This window comes from Brienomyrus brachyistius, chromosome 1 (assembly GCF_023856365.1).
Source record: "Brienomyrus brachyistius isolate T26 chromosome 1, BBRACH_0.4, whole genome shotgun sequence".
NCBI lineage: Eukaryota > Metazoa > Chordata > Actinopteri > Osteoglossiformes > Mormyridae > Brienomyrus > Brienomyrus brachyistius.
In genome coordinates this window covers 13,037,805-13,058,456 of record NC_064533.1, presented here as the reverse complement: position 1 = coordinate 13,058,456, position 20,652 = coordinate 13,037,805, and the positions used below count along the sequence as shown (strand labels likewise).

At 43.5% G+C, this 20,652-nt stretch overlaps 3 protein-coding genes across 3 annotated transcripts in view; all 3 read left to right on the top strand.

Moving 5' to 3' along the window:
• Positions 1-6,745, top strand: part of ptprq (protein tyrosine phosphatase receptor type Q) — a 47,204-nt gene extending 40,459 nt beyond the window's left edge. Inside the window, exons 38-45 of the mRNA XM_049030593.1 lie at positions 1,296-1,386; positions 2,377-2,453; positions 3,261-3,395; positions 3,474-3,599; positions 3,696-3,844; positions 5,154-5,289; positions 5,945-6,068; positions 6,285-6,745. Of these exons, the coding sequence (XP_048886550.1) occupies positions 1,296-1,386; positions 2,377-2,453; positions 3,261-3,395; positions 3,474-3,599; positions 3,696-3,844; positions 5,154-5,289; positions 5,945-6,068; positions 6,285-6,322 (876 nt within the window). The 3' untranslated portion in view covers positions 6,323-6,745. The remainder of the gene's footprint in view (positions 1-1,295; positions 1,387-2,376; positions 2,454-3,260; positions 3,396-3,473; positions 3,600-3,695; positions 3,845-5,153; positions 5,290-5,944; positions 6,069-6,284) is intronic.
• Positions 6,746-9,657: 2,912 nt separating this feature from the next.
• myf6 (myogenic factor 6) lies at positions 9,658-10,691 on the top strand. Its single transcript, XM_048971226.1, has 3 exons — positions 9,658-10,176; positions 10,309-10,402; positions 10,556-10,691. Exons 1-3 carry the CDS (start codon positions 9,658-9,660, stop codon positions 10,666-10,668), a joined length of 726 nt encoding a protein of 241 aa, XP_048827183.1. The 3' UTR covers positions 10,669-10,691.
• A 3,292-nt stretch (positions 10,692-13,983) lies between these two features.
• myf5 (myogenic factor 5) lies at positions 13,984-17,863 on the top strand. Its single transcript, XM_048971373.1, has 4 exons — positions 13,984-14,050; positions 15,351-15,829; positions 16,920-16,995; positions 17,421-17,863. Exons 1-4 carry the CDS (start codon positions 13,999-14,001, stop codon positions 17,612-17,614), a joined length of 801 nt encoding a protein of 266 aa, XP_048827330.1. The 5' UTR covers positions 13,984-13,998; the 3' UTR covers positions 17,615-17,863.
• Positions 17,864-20,652: the final 2,789 nt, after the last annotated feature.

Here is a 20,652-nt window from a genome sequence, read left to right as displayed (position 1 = left end):
TATTGTATCTTTTACTAATTACGGTTTTAGGGGCAGCATGGTATTTCCCCTCTCATAGCGTTGGCTACTCGTTGGCCTCGTTATGTTAGTATAATAAATCCGTAACAGCTGATTACTGAAGAAAATACCATTCATCTCCACAGCTCTCCCATTTGTCAATATCCTGTTAGTTTCTCTTGGAAACCATTATGTTCCTCTTCAAAGGCCTGCCGTGTCCGAGCACATCAATGGATGATTTTGGGGCTCAACGAGAACTCTCGATCAAGTTGCATTATTAAAAATGAAACTCTGAGTTCATAGGGGCTTCTCTCTGTGTTACTGCAAATTGAAAATACCGAGTTCTAGGACAGAAAGAACAGACGGGCCGTATGGGGAGATATAAAGTCTCATAAATTTCCTGGATTAGGAGATTAAATCGTAAAAATACCAGACTGTGGTATGATGGGGAACGGGGATTGTCGTATCCATTCCAGAAAAACCATGTCAATTTTGAATGTTCATGTCTTATGGAGGGGCAGCATGGTGGTGCAGTGGTTAGCACTGTTGCCTTACACCTCTGGGACCCGGGTTCGAGTCTTCGCTTGGGTCACATGTGTGTGGAGTTTGCATGTTCTCCCCATGTCGTCGTGGGGTTTCCTCTGGGTACTCCGTTTTCCCCCCACAGTCCGAAAACATGCTGAGGCTAATTGGACTTGCTAAACTGCCCATAGGTGTGCATGTGTGAGTGACTGGTGTGTGAATGTTCCCTGCGATGGGCTGGTCCCCCATCCTGTGGTTGTTCCCTGCCTCGTGCCCATTGCTTCCGGGATTGGCTCCAGACCCCCCGCGACCCAGTAGGATAAGCGGTTTGGAAAATGGATGGATGGATGTCTGAGGGAGAAATGTCCAACAATAACTGACTCCGAAATGCCCAGTTACCCTGTTCCCCACCAGCTGGTGGTCTTTAAGGTCTGGGAAGAAGCAAGCATGGAAAGGGAATTAGCCTCTCACCCCTGGGTCCAGAGAGGGCGATCCTGGCTGGGTCAAGGGTAGAGCCATGAGAACGCAAGACCTCAGACACCCACTGGCTAAAGACAGGGCATCGGTTCATGACACCACCAATCCATCAGCGACCTCGTATACGAGCCAAATCAATCACACAGGAAATGGCTTTAGACCAAATGACATGAGCGACGTCGTCAAGGTGGACGCGTCCTGGTTTCCACGGCTGGCAGTGCGATGAGAGTCGTCAGAAGTCGCCAGGAGACCCTGCGCATTGGCTTCACCTGACGACTGGACGTTTGTCTCTTCCTTAGGAACTCCCTAAGGTTCTGCCGGACCTTGCGACTACCGACGCCGATCTGCCGTGGAACAGATCCAAGAACCGCTTCACAAATATCAAGCCATGTAAGTGCAGCGTTTCACCAACGGAGAGCTGCCATGACATCAGCTGGCTGAGTCGTCCTATCAAATCTGTTTGCTCTCACTAATGGGCACAGTGCGCTAGCAATGGCTTTGAACTTAATACCCCAAAACTAAGAACATGCAGATACATTTATTATCTTTCTCCTTTCGCTTTGAAACTTAAAACCATAGTCTGACCCTCAGCAGTAAGAGCTGTGCCAGGGACTATAGCGAAAGAGAGAGTGTTTACTTTGCATTAGAAACGTTAGTCTCACCCTCTTATCTGGCTGATGTTGTTGCTCTTATCGGGCTTTTGTTGTCTACAGTATTCTTGGATGATGTCTGTCTGCCAGACCCTTATGAGAGCTTACACTTCAGTAGGTCTGGGGGTGGGGTGGGGGGGGTGATGCTATCACAGGGGGGGTTGGAGCGTGACACTCCCCCAGCTGCGGAATCCGACGGCTCAGTTAATAAGGGTAGAAAGGCTCGTGTTTGCACAGGCTTTACTGAGCCCTGGCTGGTATTTTGCTGGTAGCCCGGCTTCATCCTGCCCTGTGATCTTCCCCCGCCATCTGTTGAGTTCTCATTTGCACAGGAACCAACGGCTCGGCCCTTAATTGGCCGACATTCTAGTTTTGGAGTCTGACGCTCTCCAAACAAACATTAAACTCCCTTTAAATTTCGAAGCCCCTTAAGGGTTGGGATTTCTGGTAGTGTGATATCCACCCGTGATTTGCTAAGTACTTTCTAGTCAATATCCATGTTTGTGTGCTTAGAGTGTGATAAAATGCTTTACATTGACAGAATATCAGTCACATCATTCATATCTGGGCCCTTATCTTACCTATTCTGTTTATTTTACATCATGGTAATACTTATTGGATAATTGTTAATTATTTAATATCTATAATAATTTATTTAGTTGCTTGTCCGTGTCACTCGACCTCAGGTTGCATGATGCAAAGCATACTTATGGCCCTATCTGTCTCCTAGACAACAATAACCGTGTGAAGTTGCTGTCAGAGCCTGGCATACCTGGGTCGGACTACATCAACGCCAGCTTCGTCTCGGTAAGTACATCTCCTGGGCTGGAGGTCCGCAGCTGGCAGGCAGAGCGATGAAGGGACCAGGCTGTACTTCCAAGTATACACTGGGGTGCTGTCCAGAGGGGTCAGGAGATTGTAGTTCCACAGGGGACCCTGAAGGCCCTGGGAAGTAATGGGAAAAACAGGTGTAAATCTGGGCAACATCACCGTGGAGGTGTCCGAACACTGGGAGGGGTTTGGATTAACACAGAGCAGCGACACAACGCAGCTAAGTGTGAGAGAGCCGGAGGGTCAGAGGGTTCCTGTTCACTTTTGACCCTAATGCCGGACCACCTCTGACAGCGATCTGCTCGTACCTGGTCTCGGGGAACCCACCCCAACATGTGAAAATGCAGCATCTGTCTCTGACATCGCCGGCTCATACCGGGAAGGTTCTGCTGCGGCTCTCATCCCTGGATCTTGTCATCAGTATTTTTATCTCCTGAAACACAAGCGCCCGCGAGCGCCGGTGAGATCAGCTCGGGCTTTACTGAGGATAATTTGGACACATCGCGTACCGTAACCCACTACGGGAAAGGCAAATAAAACAATTTGCATGCCTGGCACTGAGCTAGAATTTGGGAAGAGGTATCAATTAAAATATTTCATAATGAAATGGTTATATAACTATTCCATAATTGCCGGCCTTTTAAAACGAAGCAGGTTTCCAATGCGGCCTTGTTTTTTCAGTCCTGCTGGCCAATTGCTCAATATGTGCAAAACAATTGCAAACTGAAGTTCCTGCTTTTGGTGTCAAGCATTGTAACCGTCATCGTTCTGTCTGCTTCACAGGGCTATTTGTGCCCCAACGAGTTCATCGCCACGCAGGGCCCGCTGCCGGGCACGGTGGGCGACTTCTGGAGGATGGTGTGGGAAACGCGTACGCGCACCATAGCCATGCTGACCCAGTGCTTTGAGAAGGGCAGGGTGAGTGTGCCCAGCGGCGGCCCAGGGAGCGTGGGGCACTAGCTCCCTCATGACTTCCCATGTGTCTTCTTGCTCCAGATCCGCTGTCACCAGTACTGGCCCGAGGACAACAAGCCCGTGACCGTGTTCGGTGACATCGTCATCACCAAGCTAGCAGAGGACGTGTTCCCTGACTGGACCGTGCGAGTCCTTAAAGTCGAGAGGGTAATGTCTCGATCCCATTAAAAGTGACGTCTGTCACCTGCGCCTCCGTATCACATAGTACTTTAATGTGGGACGTGTCTCCCCCCCCCTCCCCAGCATGGGGACTACATGGTTGTGAACCACTTCAACTTCACATCCTGGCCGGAGCACGGCGTGCCGGAATCCAGCGCCACCCTCATTCAGTTTGTGAAGTCCATCCGCGCCAACAGAGGACGGGACAACTCCAATATTGTGGTGCACTGCAGGTAAGACCTGTAGATTCTGTAAACCTGGACCACTGTAAGACTAGATCACTGTCATCCCCAACCACTGTATACCTGGATCACTGCTAGACTGGATCACTGTCAGCCCCAACTACTGTAAACCTGAACCTCTGTAAGTCCTGACCACTGTCAGCCCCGACCACTGTCAACCCCAAGCACTCTAAGGTCTGACCACTCTAAGGCCTGAACACTGTCAACCCAGACCACTGTAAGGCCTGACCACTCTAAGGCCCGACCACTGTAAGGCCCGACCACTCTAAAGCCTGACCAGTCTAAGGCCTGACCACTGTCAACCCTGACCACTCTAAGGCCTGACCACTCCAAGGCCTGACCACTCTAAGGTCTGTCCACTGTCACTGCTGTTACTGCTCATGTTTCAAGGATCCATAAGCAGAACAGATATACATTTGAACTGCATTAGACAGACAATGTGAAGACCACACGCCTAAGTGACATTGAAAAAAGCAGCTCTTAGTGGCTGGCAGATATCTAGGCCATTGATATGATATCTAGGAAGTGTTGAAAAAGTGAGGGATGAAAATGAATAAGCATCTACATATTGGGCAGAATAGAAGATGAATGGATGGACCATGACTCGTACTGGCTAAGCATTTATAGAAGGTAGATGAATTTGCATGAATCCATCCTCTTGGCTTAATTTCATTAGTTCACCCACCCATTTAAAACACATTTAAATTAAAGATTTTCCAATTCCCATTTATAGTGTAGCTAATGTTTATTTTTAGAAATCAAAAACATTTTCCTGATTTAAACTGATAGCTTTAAAATTTAAAACATTTAAAAATATGAACAATATATTTGACTGCTCATTTACTGTGTGTTGATCTGTGTATATTATTGACTGCCTCTGTGTACCTGCTGTGTGTTGATCTGTGGGTATCATTGACTGCCTCTGTGTACCTGCTGTGTGTTGATCTGTGGGTATTATTGACTGCCTCTGTGTACCTGCTGTGTGTTGATCTGTGGGTATCATTGACTGCCTCTGTGTACCTGCTGTGTGTTGATCTGTGGGTCTTATTGACTGCCTCTGTGTACCTGCTGTGTGTTGATCTGTGGGTATTATTGACTGCCTCTGTGCACCTGCTGTGTGTTGATCTGTGGGTATTATTGACTGCCTCTGTGTACCTGCTGTGTGTTGATCTGTGGGTATTATTGACTGCCTCTGTGTACCTGCTGTGTGTTGATCTGTGGGTATGATTGACTGCCTCTGTATACCTGCTGTGTGTTGATCTGCTGTATTGCTGACTTCCTCTGTCTCCCTGCTGAACAGCGCTGGAGTGGGCCGCACTGGTGTCTTCATTGCCCTGGACCACCTGGTCCAACACGTGAGGGACCACGACTTTGTGGATGTGTACGGCCTAGTGGCGGAGCTACGCAGCGAGCGCATGTGCATGGTGCAGAACCTGGTGAGGACCACGCTGCCACTCTCTTACTGTTTTCTTGGCGATCAGACATCATCCACAGCTGTTAGGCAGAATGTGGGCTGAGAAACCACAGAGGCATATTGCAGGACTGGCACAGCACAGTAGTTTGGTAGGAGAAAGGCTGGGCAGCACAGATTTGCCATACCTCCACTGCAGGCACGATTCTTGAAGCATTGAACCCAAACAAGATGCGTATGTAATTACTATTTTTGCATTAACATGAAGTGCTTACACTGGGTCTCAGATGCATTAGTAATGACTCTGTCTAACGTGAAGGTCACTGTTTACAAATTCTTTGATGGTTACAATTAATAAAAAATTACCACTTGTAGAATTTCAACCAGATTTGCTGCTAGTATTACAAACTTTACATGTGTTTTGTAAGCCTGATTCTAGTCCCTGCAGTGTTTTCAAAATGGCTATTTCAAAATAGCGAGTGTACAGTTTTAATCGGTTTGAAAAACATACAGCCGGCGAACTGATGTCTCTAGCTTGCGAGTTGTGTGTGAGTGCATGCCCTCCCATGGACCAGTGAACTCTCCAGGACATGTGGTGTCCTCTGCTTCCACAGAGAAGTGCAGATTATTTGGTTGTGGCGTGTTTAAAATATACTGTGTGTCCACTGCGGTTTGCCCAGGCGCAGTACATGTTCCTGCATCAGAGCACACTGGACCTCCTGTCAAGTAAAGGAAATAGCCAGTCGATCTGGTTTGTTAGCTATTCATCCCTGGAAAAGATGGACTCTTTGGATGCTATGGAAGGTAAGCACAGGAAGGTAATCATCTTCATCACCTAACTCAGAGATCTGAGGGACCCAATTGTCTGGGTGATGGACACTTTGCTCATTTTTAATTCAGCTGAATTTAGAGGGTATGCAACTGGTACATTTAACTCACCCTACTTTGGAATAATTCATGCTCTCACAGCACCAAAGCTGTGAACTTTCTGTGCATGACCCGCTCTCTCCCCGCTCTCAGGTGATGTTGAGCTTGAATGGGAGGAAACCACGATGTGAAGATCTCAATGATATGGGATCATCATCTTTCAGCATTCGCCTTGCAGAGGAGTTCCGAGACTCTGTACCTTTTGAACGCTAAAGCCAAATCTTTGTAAATAGTCACCTGTGGAAAAAGCTATTTTCAGTGCTGTGGTTCTCACCAATACACCAAGATAGACTTCCGCTTAGTCAGTGCATGAATAGTAAATGTATATAACGACCGCTTATCTATTTAAGCAAGCAAAGCTATCTTGCACTGACAGACTTCTCCTTATATGTGGTACTTCAGGCCGGGTTGCTGTTGCATATGCCCGTGTGAGATACATGAAGCCAAAGCTGTACTTTGACGATTATGTTGTTGTTACGTGCTATTGAATGTATTTGGTGTGTGTGATCTGTATTTACGCTGGATGTCGAACATTGGAGTGTTACTGCAAAGTACAGGCTTCTCCTGTGTCTCTCCAGTCTTCCTTATTCATTTGGGCTTCCAGGCTGGATTACGGCACCCCCCCCCCCCACCACCTCCACCTCCAAAACTGCTGAACACCGCAACTTTTGTCCAATGGTGGGGTAGCCCATGATTCCCCCCGACAGCTGAAGCATCACCCGCTTGACATGGGGGGAGATTTATCTGTGGAGAGAGAGCACCCCCCACCCACCCCCCCCCATACAGACCTGGGGAGAGTCTGGAAGAGTTAGGCCACCAGGAAGTGTAGCCTGCATACCGCCTTCCTGCTTCCTGCTGGGCTTAGCGTGACATGGTTACACCTGCTGCCCCCCCCTGACAGCAACGCTTATTATCATCATTATCAGAATGATGAAAACCTTTGGGATCAATTACTGCATACAGTGAAAAACAAACAAACAAACACATAAATCCTAAATGACAAAATAAAAAAAGCAATTTCAAATATTTTAATATATAACTTTTCACACAGTCTCTCATTTGAAACATACCATCATTCTGAGTGAAGCACCATTGCCATTAAACCCTGTGAGGTTTGTTTTACTAAAGTCTTCAGACATAAACACCCGTAAGTGAGACCAGACGTAAAGGTAATTAGCACCTGACTTATAACAAATGTCTTTCGCCGTGCTGAAATCCCAGCATGCACCGAGCTCTGTTTTAATCATCTTTAATGCTAGCCGACTGCTTATCTTCTTGTAAAGAAACATCATTTTAATTATCTTATATGTACGCCATTTAATATGTAATCCGCAATCATTTTGTGTGACAATGACTTTTAATTTTCACAATGCATTCCTACATAATGTGCATCAGTTTATGGGTATAATGACAAATGATATCTGAATGTGATTTTTTGACTGCAACAAACCTTTTATTCATTTTCCAAAGCACTGTGGGCTGTCCAGAGCGCATAGTCATTGTTACATAAGTGCACTCTCTGCCAGCCAATAGCCGAAGCCTCCTTTGACATGTGTGCTGCTTTTAAAAGTGGTTCTGATGAGGGCTCGTTCGTCCTTGAGTGTCCTCATCCCTGCCTGGCACAAAAGTGACAAAAACAAAGCGAGCGAGGTCTGTAAAGTGGACCTTGTGTGGAGAATGGGTCGGTCTCGTCGGAGGGGAGGTGCGTAGCTAAGCCGACAGGAAGAATGCACATCCTCACAGGACAGCTGCCCGTCCCAGAAGCACCAAAGGAGGCCCAGATAAGGCTTTTCAGGAAGATAATGAGGTCTTACAGTTCATAAGCCAGCATAATATAGCCATCTTCTTGCCATAGGGGTTTTGGGGAAAATTGGTAAATTCTCTAATGATGTATTATTCTCAAACCCATTCCTGTTTAAGTGATCAGCTGTCAAACTCATTATTTGACCAGTAGAACATATCATTGGTACCCTGCTACACTATAGAAAGCTATATAATCATTTATAATTATAAAATAATACCCCCCCCACACACACACACACAATTCATACCCATGGATGGATGGATGGATTGACGTGAAGGTTTGCATGTTCCCCCATATGCATAAAGCTAGACAAAGTAGTTTATGTGTGTGTGTGTGTGTGTGAGAGAGAGAGAGAGAGAGAGAGAGAGAGATAAAGAGAGAGTGTGAGCGGGTATACCTTACCTAATGGGGACACAATGTCTTCACAACGTGATGAATACCTGTTTATTAACTCAATTTAATAAAAATCTGTGACTGCAACGTAAAAACTAAAAATGCAAAAATTCATATTTTGTTTGGTTGCTTATGGTCATGGTTAGTGCAGGGTGGGGGTTAAGGTTGTCATAGTTAGCATTAGCATTTTTCCCATAGAAATGAATGAGCTGCCCCCATAAAGATATGTTTACCCGACTGTGTGTGTGTGTGTGTGTGTGTGTTGCCCTCTGCTTCTTGGGAAAGATTCCAGGTCCCAAAGCAGCCACAGTATAGTTTGTTGGAAGATGGAGGGATGAGTGGATGGATATTTCCTCTTATTTGTGCTGCATTTCTGTGGGCAAACTTACACTTTAAGTAGCCTTCTTACATTTTGAACATCTATATCCCAGGTCAAAGGCTGCACTGCATTTCTGAGGGTGGTCTTTCATCTATGCCTGAGACTGAAATGGGAATTTGCCTTTAATCTATTTTTACTGCTCATGTGTGAGTTTTCGGTCCATCGCTGTGGGCACATTCCAGGCTATTTTCAATTTGAGTTCCTGTGTAGCTGTGAGCTACAGACAGCGCCATGTCGCCTTTTCATTAAGTACGTCTTAATACAATAGCCAAAAAACACTGGTAGAATCTACTCACATTTAATTAATTCACAGACGAAAGCACGTAGCAAGGTGCTTAATTAAGGAGGCCGAAACTTCACTTCCTGTTGGTTGGGGTCCAGGGAAGCTGCTACTGTAGTTCGCATAAATAAAGTTGCAACAAAACAATATATATATATATATATATATTTATATATATATATATATACATATATATATATATGTGTGTGTGTGTATATATATATATATATATATATATATATATATATATATATATATATATATATATATGGTTATATAACAACTTCTCATCTATTATATAATCACATAAATTTCAATTGCAAGTGATATATACCTTATTACGGTTAGGCTTTAAAACACAGACATTCGGAGACGCCCGATAACATCTGATGTTTCGCCTTCAGTTGAGAGGCGTCGACACAAACATATTTCTTGTGTGAAGCCGCCATTGAAAACAGAAGTTTGATGCACTGCGACAGCTAAACGTGGGGTACGATTTCACATTCTATATATATTCTCTGTGACTCGTGTCACCGGGCTATTTAAATGCCAACCTCAGATTTGTACTGTTGGATTGTCAGAACGGTAGGCCCCTGGAGGCTACAGCACCATGATGGACCTTTTCGAGACCAACGCGTACTTCTTCAATGATCTGCGCTTCCTCGGAGGAGATAATGGACCACTGCAGACCCTGGAAATGTCGGCCGAATCTCCTCTGTACAGGACCAGCGACAGCCCTGCGTCGCCGGGGCCGGATCGGGTTCCATCAGAGACCGGATGCGACAGCAGCGGCGAGGAGCATGTCCTGGCACCGCCTGGGTTTCAGCAGCACTGCGCTGGTCAGTGCCTCGTCTGGGCCTGCAAGATCTGCAAGAGAAAGTCCGCCCCGACAGACAGGCGTAAGGCGGCCACGCTCCGCGAGAGGAGGCGTCTCAAGAAGATCAACGAAGCTTTTGAGGCTTTAAAGAAGAAGACTGTGCCCAATCCCACTCAGCGGCTGCCCAAAGTGGAGATTTTACGCAGCGCTATCAATTACATTGAGAAACTACAGGACCTGTTGCAGTCGCTGGATGAGCAGGAGAAAATACAGGCAAATGGTCCATTGCATTATAACTCAAAAGACCAACATGTAAGCATTAAAAAAATACTAATATTATCTTAACACCTGTAATGTAGTGGTATAATTCTCGAAACACGTTTGCTCTAAATATTGACGTACAGGACGCAGCAGGCGTTATTTGATGGCGATTTCTGCTTCTAGGTGCCAAGCACAGAGCACTTGGGGAGTAAGACGTATCGTATCTGGCCGAACATTAACGATCATTCCAGTGTACCCGTGATGAATCAAAGGGAAGGTCTGTATTGCTTTTCTGTATGAGTCACAGCTAGAATTATACAATAGAGAAAGTCACTGCTAATTAACCTGGTCTGACTTATTATTTTAACAAAGCATGCTTTCCCCCCGCGGTCCTAACGATAACTTTATTTTTTTCTTCACTTGGAAATAGGAGTTGCGGAGTCCTCGGCTTCAAGCAGTCTTCGCCGCCTCTCCTCTATCGTGGACAGTATTTCAAACGAAGAACCAGCAGCAAATTATAGTGAAGGTGCCGCACAAAAGTAGACGGCAGGCTTTGCTGTGCGGGCAACGAAAGACAGTTACATTTCCGTTGTTTTATTTATTTATACTTCTTATGAATAACCTCCGCTAATATTGGTATAAAATAATATATTTATTTTTACTATTTCAGGGCACCTTTAGCTCGCGGAAACATTATTCCTGGAAAAGTTTTTTTGTAAAATTTTTTATAGTAGCATTTTATTCCCCGAATGACACAAGTTGTTATCTTTTAGTGTTATATTTCACCGATATGAAAGTGCGTTTATAACCAGTGTAAATTGTGTTATACATATTTTATAAATAATGATCAGATTAAGTTATTTTGTATTTAACGAGGCTAAATAAAAATATTGTGAATGTAGCATATTCTGCGAATTATAACGGCAAGGTTTGCACTTGCAAACGGTATCTCACAAATGAGACTTCAGGTATCTAAACTCTTTCAATAATACGTTTGGGGTACAAAAATAGTAAATAATATTTTACTAAAATGAATATTCTTCACGTGATGCTTCTTTGTTATGAAATGTATTTGTGGTTATTTGTATTGTAATGTATACACCACCAACAATAAGGTTAACACTCAACATAAGTGTCATTTTGTACACTTAATTCTACAGGCTTAATTAATCCATATTCATGCTCGCAATACACTTAAAGGTGTTTATTTTATTATGATAATATATGCAGGCTATCGATCGGCTTGTTGTCTCTTATTCTTTAGAGAAAGAGACAAGCTGCTATTACGATTAGCCAAGGCAGCGAGGAGATCCCTACTGTTAATATGTATGTCTATTAAAAGAAGTGTTAAGTGACACTGGGACAGAACAGCTTTGGCTCTGTTTTTGAGCTGAAGCGAAAACTTCCTTCCACTGTCGCCAATGTCATTTCTAAACTGCGTTGGGCCCATTTGTCGCCCAATCGGATACTGAGGAGCTAGATAAGCCCCGCCCCCCAGCACACCACACCACAAAAGTCATTCATGGCATTGCGTTGTGTTTTTGGGCATGAACTTTGCTTATTCTGCCACAGCTCAGCAGAGCTGTAGCGTCGGGAGCCAAGGTACGGTCACTTATGCGCAAACTCACTCCAAACACAGATTTGCCTGTAAAGTTTAGCATCTGTTAAAAAAAAAAAGTGCATGAAGAAATGTCACGTTATTGTGGTCTGTCGTACACTCGGCGTTTTGTCCCGGTGGCTGATTACCTCTGACTTCACCAGGCTGAAATAGGCCCTAACAGGGTAACCCCATTGTCCCTGATCTGGTCTGCAAACAACCCCCCACCCAACCCAGAAAGCAGGGGGTGACACACCTAGCAGAGTGGGAAAGGAGGCAGAGGACAGCTTCCTGTGTCCTTGGAGAAGGTCAGTGGGAAGGGAATAGACAGTGAGCCTCACACACCATTCACCATGGATCACCATCTGTAATGAAGTGCTGTTTGTCTGTGTTTCAGATTTCGAAGACATCTTTCCCTAGAAAAAATAGCTCATTTAAAATCACCTTTTGGCTAACTAACTAAGAGTTTGATTAAAAAAAAAATTCCTCTGAAATATCCACACCATTTACAATTACTGGAAAATGTCAAGAACAGCACGGAAATTCTCACATACTAGTCTTCAGTGAGCTTTGGCCTCCTCCTCATTCTACGGCCTGGTACAATGGCGGCAGGGAGCCAGATCATCCAGGTTTGACTCTAAAATCTTGCCCGAATAGCCAGACAAAGCAGTCACACGCTATCATCTTTCCCATTTGATATGATGAGATATGATGCCTGATAAGTTATACGGTCTTATAAACCCGCACACTTCAAAGTGAGTCCGCTTTCCCTCTCAGTGCCGAGACTCCATCGGCACTCCTGCTAGAATGGACTGAAACTGGATATCATGGCACATAATGTCCTTTTAATGAGTGGGTTTCAGACGTGTGTTTGGGCAAGTACCCCCCCCCAACCCCCAGAACTGGTGGGAATTTCTTCCATAACTAACATTGTGGTCAGGCATCTTTTTCTTTCTTTCTTTCTTTCTTTCTTTCTTTCTTTCTTTCTTTCTTTCTTTCTCATCTTAGATGTCTTACCAGATGCTGTGGTTCAGTGTGCTGATCGCTGTATTGCCAAAGCTGCCTGTCAGAAATGTACGTGACTCATATTTCCCCATGCATTTTCCACGTGAACACCCCCAGCGTGTTTTTGGGGGGGGGGGGGGGGGGGGGGTTGGGGTGACAAGGGCAGTGTTGGCTAAAATGGTAATGTTATCAACATTAACCCAATTGAATGCTTTGGTGAAACTGATCTCTGTGGTTTATGACCTTGGGGTCGTTGGGATCCTTTATTTACACATGCAGACGGCGAGGTTTTATATTTTATTTTACTTACTCACTGATTATATTCCATATTTTTGTCTCAAATGCTGGGATTCTAGTTTTTCTAGTTGTATGGTGCCACATAAATAGCCCGTGACGAAGCAAATTAAAAGACAGATTTGGTTTTACACACTATGGCAATGCTTTTGTAATACTGGTGTTACTTAAAATTATATGTACCTGGAATTCTTATCCTAATGACTACATTTAATAACCTAACTCAGATGTTTAATAACAACTAAACCAGAAAGGACTTGGTAAGCTGACCAGACACTGAAAGAACAATGCCGATGCGTTACAGATCCACCAATAAAACAAAGTTCACGTTTCGGCTGGAAGTGCATTTAACTGCCTTGCCAGACAAATGCTGTTGCCAATCATAAAATTCAAATATGTAATCTGATTTCTTACATACCTTGCCAAGAAAGGTTTAACTGCAGTATGAAAACACATTGAACAGTCTCACTGCAGAGTATGTTATATTATTTAGACAACTAACAACTATAAAGTACAGGGTGGGAGCGAGTTTCAATACCTCTGAGAATAGACAATAAAGGGTCCCTTTGCACTACACTTAACCCACCTCCTGACCCATGGCAACCTCTGAAAGGAGAGTTTTAAACAACCCCCTGTGTTCCCAAGAGTAGAAATAATCCTTCTTGGTCACAAAAACAAAGGTTTTTCGAGAAGTTTGCTTTCGAATATTATGGATATTCGAATTTTATACGCGAACCGTTTATGTTGCATGTTTATTAATTTTTCAATTATTATGCGTCTACTTCATGGAATTCACAGGAGAATGCATTTATCTATAAGAAAGAGGATGAGTAAAGCATCGACAGACAGCGCCCGATGCCATATGCTGGCGTAAGCTCAATTAGCTTTAATTATGGGCCAGGTTTTCTCATTGTTTCAGTCGTTCACAGTCAATCGCCTTTGATCTCTCCGGCTCTGCATTAGCTGCGATCACAGCAATGTCTTCTTCAGCTGTCCGATTCGGAGACCCCGGCAGCAATTCAATGGCAGGTACCGCAATGTTTTCTTAGGTGTCCGCGGTTCCCAGAGCTGCAAGCTGCCAAACGTTTTAACACGTTGCGAGAAATATCCGCAATGTATACTTGCGGGCTGTCAACGCACTAAGCTGATAATTGCTTCGCCAAACTAAACACAGGACATGTTTTGAGATGAGTCTATCAGATTGATTTTTAAAAATTATTTTACATTAACAAAATCATTGCTCCATTTTTTTATCATTGGGTACAAACATGTCATCGGCTGAATGACCTATTTCTATTGAAAAATCACCTGCGATTTTCTGAATTTGATGCTTGATGTTTTCTGTGTGACAATATATTTAATAAGTAGCTTAGTACATATTTACTTATTTGTGTGTATTATGTTTCCTGCAACTATAGCTCTGCGAAGATCTCGTTTGCACTGGGTTGTTAATTGCTTTATAACTAATTTAATGAGCTGTAACTGAGAGAAAGTACTACCGAAACAACTGGGTACAACACCTTCAATGACCGGGTAGGAAAGTCTGGGAAGAGTTGGAGGTGAAGTGAGAATTTCCAAAGTTTGAAATTTTACACTTTCCTTTGCAGCTGGGTTGCATCTGTAACGCTGCGATTGGTCTCGACCATAAAATTAGCACTCCGTGAAACGCCGAGGAAAGCAGCTCTTTATTGTTGTGTCAGAGGGAAAATGGCAAAAACAGGTTATCCTGGTGATATTTAAGTAGCACACTCAATATTTAACATCAGTGACACGAATTATACTCTGCATTAATTATTGTATTACTGTTCTCGGTAGCGCTCTTGCCTCATGGGAATAGCAACGAAAACAATCTAACTATCTTGTTTCTGCAGTGTCGCAGTACTATTTGGCAGGTCTTGTGTATATTTTAACACTATTTTTTTTTAACACTCAATCCCTTTTAACCTGGGTCTACCATTTTTTACTCTGGAAATTTTTCTTTATGTACCTTGCATCATTCTGCAAGCCGGTGAATAAACTACATGTAATAATACATGTACACTTGTCAGGCACAGCCAAATAAACCCAGAGTGGGTAAACACCAGGGAATGCAGATGTTCATAGCCCTGTGGGGTGTCCTGGTTGGGCGGCTGAGCGGGGGCAACTGGGCTCACCCTTGGTGTGGTCAGGGGGATATGGTAATTAGATCTGGCCAATGTGGGCCTGTGTCTCCACAGTGAGGCTTATAAGGGGCTGGATGGCAGCCCCTTCATACCAGTCCCCCCGCACAGAGACGCCCGTATCTTCTTACCAGCTGATCTCCTTGTCACTCTCGCTCTCGTTCCACCAGACATGGAGGTCCCAGAGGCCTGTCGCTTCTCACCGCCCCAGGCTTTCTACGACGGTGGCTGCTCATCCTCACCAGAAGGCCCAGACTTCCCAGAAGGCTTCGGCCTCGGGGAGCTGCCGGGCTCGGACGAGGAGGAGCACGTGCGGGCACCTCACGGCCACCACCAGGCCGGCCACTGCCTGGCGTGGGCCTGCAAGGCGTGCAAGCGCAAGTCTAGTACGGTGGACCGCAGGAAGGCCGCCACCATGCGCGAGAGGCGGCGGTTGAAGAAGGTCAACCATGCCTTTGAGACTCTGCGCCGCTGCACCTCCACCAACCCCAACCAAAGGTTGCCCAAGGTGGAGATCTTACGTAACGCTATCCAGTACATCGAGAGCCTGCAGGAGCTGCTCCGTGAGCAGGTGGAATGCTTCTACAGCCTGCCAGAGGAGAGCGGCTCCGAACCAGGCAGCCCCACATCCAGCTGCTCGGATGGCTTGGTAAGTCTACAGCCGCAGCCCCGAACTGCCACCTCACGATGTCAGCTAACATGTCAGTATCTTGGCCAGTGTTCTTGCTTTTCAGCTTCCTGTCTGGTTCTTAAGATGGGTGTATACCTGCCCTTTCTCTGCACTAATCTGTGCATAGCCTGCTGCTGTGTTTCAGTGCCAGCCTGCACTGTTACCTCCTCTGTTTCTTTCTATCTAGATTTCTAGCGCATCAAAAATCTCTTTTCAGTTCATAATGTTCATGAGCCTTACCTACCCACCCGGAGTATTTATATGTACTTTACCTCTGTACGATTACCTGTTTTGAAATACTTGCCTAATCACACTGCTATTTTTAATGCCCATTTCACCCTATTTAGTATGAATAACCTCTTAGTGGTCAAACTTTAAATTGGATGATGGATTCGTACCTCTAACTAGGGGATGAAGAGCTGCTTTATTGTGTATTTGTTATGCAAGTCATACGCACTTTACATTTAATTCTTACTCAACACGCTAACTGGCTTGTAATAAAAACGGTAAAAATGTAAAGCTGTTGAAATCAGAAGCTATTAAATGTATAGAGCGATCACTTTGTTATTAAACACGTTGTGCATCTAGAGAAATGGAGGGGTTTAAAAGGATTAATGTAATATATTATTTGCAATTTGCAATCATTTGGGGCCAAACAAACGCTGGGAAATCCGGCACTGTGGTGGCTGTAGGGCTGCATTCTTAGTTGAGTATGATTCCTGCCCGGACTTTGCCAGGATTTTCTGCAGATTTTCCCTGGGAACATGTTGTCTGGTGAAACTTCCACTTGTAACTTCCACTGGCATAATCGATTCGCCGCAGCTAATGCGATGCTTACCATGGTCATCGCCTAAAACTTTCACTGAGAGTCACCTTGCTAGGCACCCTCTTACTCATAAGAGAGCCAACGTTTGAGTCAAACTTAATGACCTGGTTTAAAAGGCGGATTTTGTCAGAATGCATGACACCGGAAGGGAAATTCCCAAAAGGGGAAAACAATATTTGTTTCATGCACGATTTCCTGCTGATGTGTGCATGAAGGTAACATGCTGCTTTTCGTTTGTTCTAGGTTGCCTGTAACAGCCCTGTTTGGTCTCACGTTAATAAAAGCTATGGGAATATGTACAACCACCAAATATTCACAGGTAAGGCTTTTTACCTTGGTATACCTCGATAGGAGTACATTCAGAAGGGGAAAATGGTTAAAGTGCATGACTCTGATTCTGACTTTTGGTAATTGACTACTACATAATATTTTTTACCGTTTTATAGGGATAATGGGCAGTTAGTTCATTTAGATCTGGACTAAGTAAAATAGCTAGGCCTATAAGGTTTATATTAATAAATACAGTAATAATTTTACATAAATCTATTACCAAATAATGACATTAGTGTAGAGTGGTATGCTAACCTCGCAAATACACTTCAAGCACATATTTCACATTTTGCCATTTTTATTTAACCCGAGCTAAGACTTAGCTTAGCATCCTAACCCTTATCTGTAGCCCTCCAATCAGAGGCCCTGATCTGGTTGCTCAGTGACGTTTTACTCTGAACGTTGTGCATGCAGTGAGCGCCAAGGAGCGGAGTCCGGGAGCATCCAGCCTGCAGTGCCTGTCCAGCATCGTAGACCGCCTGTCATCGGTGGACGCCAGCGGCTTAGTGGTCGCTAACAACATGGCCAGCTTCTCGCCGTCCAGCTCTGACTCCCAGCCTAGCTCTCCTGAAGCTGCCTGCGCCAGTCCCATCTACCACGTGCTGTAAAGTACTCCCCCCCCCAGCTCCGCAAAGCATATTTATAATATATTTACTTTTTTATTTTTTTTCTTGGGGATGGGGGATGAAATTTGCTCTTTTCTAAATCTGGGTATGTGAAATTATAATGGCACAAGGACTTGTACATAAGCATTGTAAATGCCACATTTATTATGTTCTTTTTATACTTCGTAATGCAACATATTTAATTGAACGTCTGAAATGAAATAAAATATAAATAAACTGTATTTAGGTAAACAGATTGCTCAGTTTTGTTTCTTCAAAGTCCATTTGTCTGCAAACAACATATCCGTGCGTGTGTTTTCACGAAACGCTCTCACGTGAATATTTGACCATGATTGACTTCAATGTCATTGATGATGAATAGGGTTTATAACGTGACACCGTTAAAATGTCTTCACTAAACTGCTCCCTTTCTGTTTTTTTTCCTGGACCAAATGCTGCAAGACTATTGAGATCACCGCCATGAACAAATGGCCAAATTGTAACACTTCATGTTTGTTAGGGCAGACGAGGATAAAAATCGGGGCATTATGGGGGGAGTGTAAAACTAGAAATAATAAGACATAATAAGTCATTTTGACAGCAAATAAGTAAAGATTAATGAATATAAGACTCAGCCAAAATTGGAAATATTTCTGGACAGAAGGTTTTTTTTTATAAATTGCACGTTTCTCCCAGACGTGCTTCCCTGCGTTTTATCCTTACACCCCCATTACGCCTTGGGCTGGAGACGTCGGAAGTCGCTTTTATTGTGTGCATTTGTCTTGTTTTTCACCGCTGCTGGCGCGATAAGAAACGGAATAATTCAGCAGCCCCCAAGACAAATCTCTGCGCTCACAAAATCATTGACTTTTACCAAATGCTTAAGCATGTGAGGCAATGCTATGGTACGTAGTAAACGCCGAAATAGTACAAAAAAGACCCAAACCTGACATGGTACTTGTGTGATTCATTATAAATAACTGAGATTATATTGCATAATATTTTCGTTGCATTTATGTACCATTCAGAAACATTTCACTTGAACAACTTTGAACTACAAGCACCATATTAATTGATTAGTGCTATTAAGTCTTAATTAACAATGGGCCTAGTTAGTAGTACTAGACCCTAAACTAGTTTCTTAAACAAGGCGGCATTCGTCTTCCATACTAAATAACTCATGTGGGTGGGCTGTGTCCCCAACAATTGATGTAAAATGTAAAACCGTAGCCTCGAACATTAATTTTATTGCCCGTCATTAGGCACACTAGTGAACAAAAGAAATTAATTTATTAAGTGCATTAATGTTAGTTTATAATTAGTGAGTGGGTGGTTAGAAAATCACGTGCACTGTGTTTTATGATACGACAGACCAGTAGATGAAGATGCATTGACAAGGGCTGTGTAGGCCTACATATTTTTTAAAATGCTGTGTTAAACAGCAAAGATATGGGTGACAGGTAGCGTGGTACCAGAGTAAAATTACGGATTTGATCCCCCCACCTCCGAAATGTGTATGATTCTGAACAGGGACGTAGCCAGGGAGTAAAATAACGAATCTAAACTCCCATCATGCCTCCCAAATTAATTTGCGGTTTGGCTTGGTGTTATGGATATGTATTCGGGAGGGCGATCCTTACTAAACTAAAATCACACTAGTTATAATAAACTTTAGATATGGTTAAAAATCCTTAGTAAGCCTTGGCTTCAGATAAATTAATATGGTCAAAAATCGTGAAATGAATATGACTAAAATCGTTAGTAACCTTGGCTTCAGATACATTAAACCATGCATTATGCTTCATGACATTATTTTAACGACCCAATTTTCTGTGCCTTGTGCAGCTTGAGATGTTGAAACCTTCTTGTAAGTGTTTAACATTCACGGCCTGTCTATCCGAGTATTGGATTTTGCTGTCCAAGTCATTTTATTTCCAAATCTATTCCAGTCACCGCAATACCATCAAACAACGGGCATTCCGGTAACTTCATTTTTGCACCGATATTTTTATTCAAATTCATTAGTGTAATATGTATTTCGCACTGACAGTATAACGCTTGCAGAGTAGTAAAATAATGGCTGCCCAATCAATCATGAATAAAATCTTTCAATATTAACAAATCAAGTCCACCGTTTCTTTGCTCTTCAGTCTTCTTGGACCTGAATGCTGATGTCTGAATTGGGTTCGAGTCGGTTACAGCGACCCTGAAAAAATATTAAATTAGAAAAAAGCTACTCGGCCCCCATCGAGGCAGCTTTCAAACACATCATACGTAAGAGATTATGCACATTTGTAGGATTCGTTATAATTTATTTTAGTGAAAAATGTCATAAGCCCGTATCAGTTTAATTTTATACGTCACTCTCCTAAACCTGTCCCTAATGGTTATTTGACCTCAGGCATTATATAAGCTGGCACGTGGTTGACACTGATTTTTCGGCCGCTAGGTGGAGCCTGTTATTCAGCCCAGCCCCGTCTTTCATATGTCATGTGTGTATTTATCTATGAGCAGGTTAACGTAAATACCACAAACTGGTCTTAGATCTGTCGCATAGAATGGAATACAGCAATATTAACTCAAAAATTTATTTTTTGTAGGAAAACGTCTGTAAGTATTCTTTTGGTAGCTTTGTAGAAGGACACTGATATTTTTTTCTGGTGGATATTAGTCCTCTTTTCTTAGTGCTCACACAAAACCTCTTTCGTTTTGTAAGCCTTTGGATGACCGATAAAACCGTGTCTTGTTTGAGTTCAAACTGAGACGTTCTGCGACGATCTAGCTTGACGCAGCTGCAGTGTTCTATGTCAGTTTTCAGGTTTAATTAGCTGTGAAAATCAGTGATTAAATTATACATTTTTCAAATCAAGTCACGTATGTCTCTTTAACTTTTCATATTAAATGTATAATACATTTTAACATAATTAGTCTGTGCAGTATTAAAGGTCTGAGTACTCAGTGTTTGTCATCACATAGTATGTCTTGAGCAAAGTGTGCCAAATATTTGAATAATATAATTAATAATTACTGAAGAGCAACCG

Coding starts and splice junctions, on each gene's coding strand:
- myf6 (XM_048971226.1), top strand. CDS start 9,658: ATGATGGACCTTTTCGAGACCAACGCGTACTTCTTCAATGATCTGCGC. Junction 10,177..10,308: donor ATAACTCAAAAGACCAACAT/GTAAGCATTAAA, acceptor TTCTGCTTCTAG/GTGCCAAGCACAGAGCACTT. Junction 10,403..10,555: donor CGTGATGAATCAAAGGGAAG/GTCTGTATTGCT, acceptor ACTTGGAAATAG/GAGTTGCGGAGTCCTCGGCT.
- myf5 (XM_048971373.1), top strand. CDS start 13,999: ATGTCTTCTTCAGCTGTCCGATTCGGAGACCCCGGCAGCAATTCAATG. Junction 14,051..15,350: donor CGGCAGCAATTCAATGGCAG/GTACCGCAATGT, acceptor TCGTTCCACCAG/ACATGGAGGTCCCAGAGGCC. Junction 15,830..16,919: donor CCAGCTGCTCGGATGGCTTG/GTAAGTCTACAG, acceptor CGTTTGTTCTAG/GTTGCCTGTAACAGCCCTGT.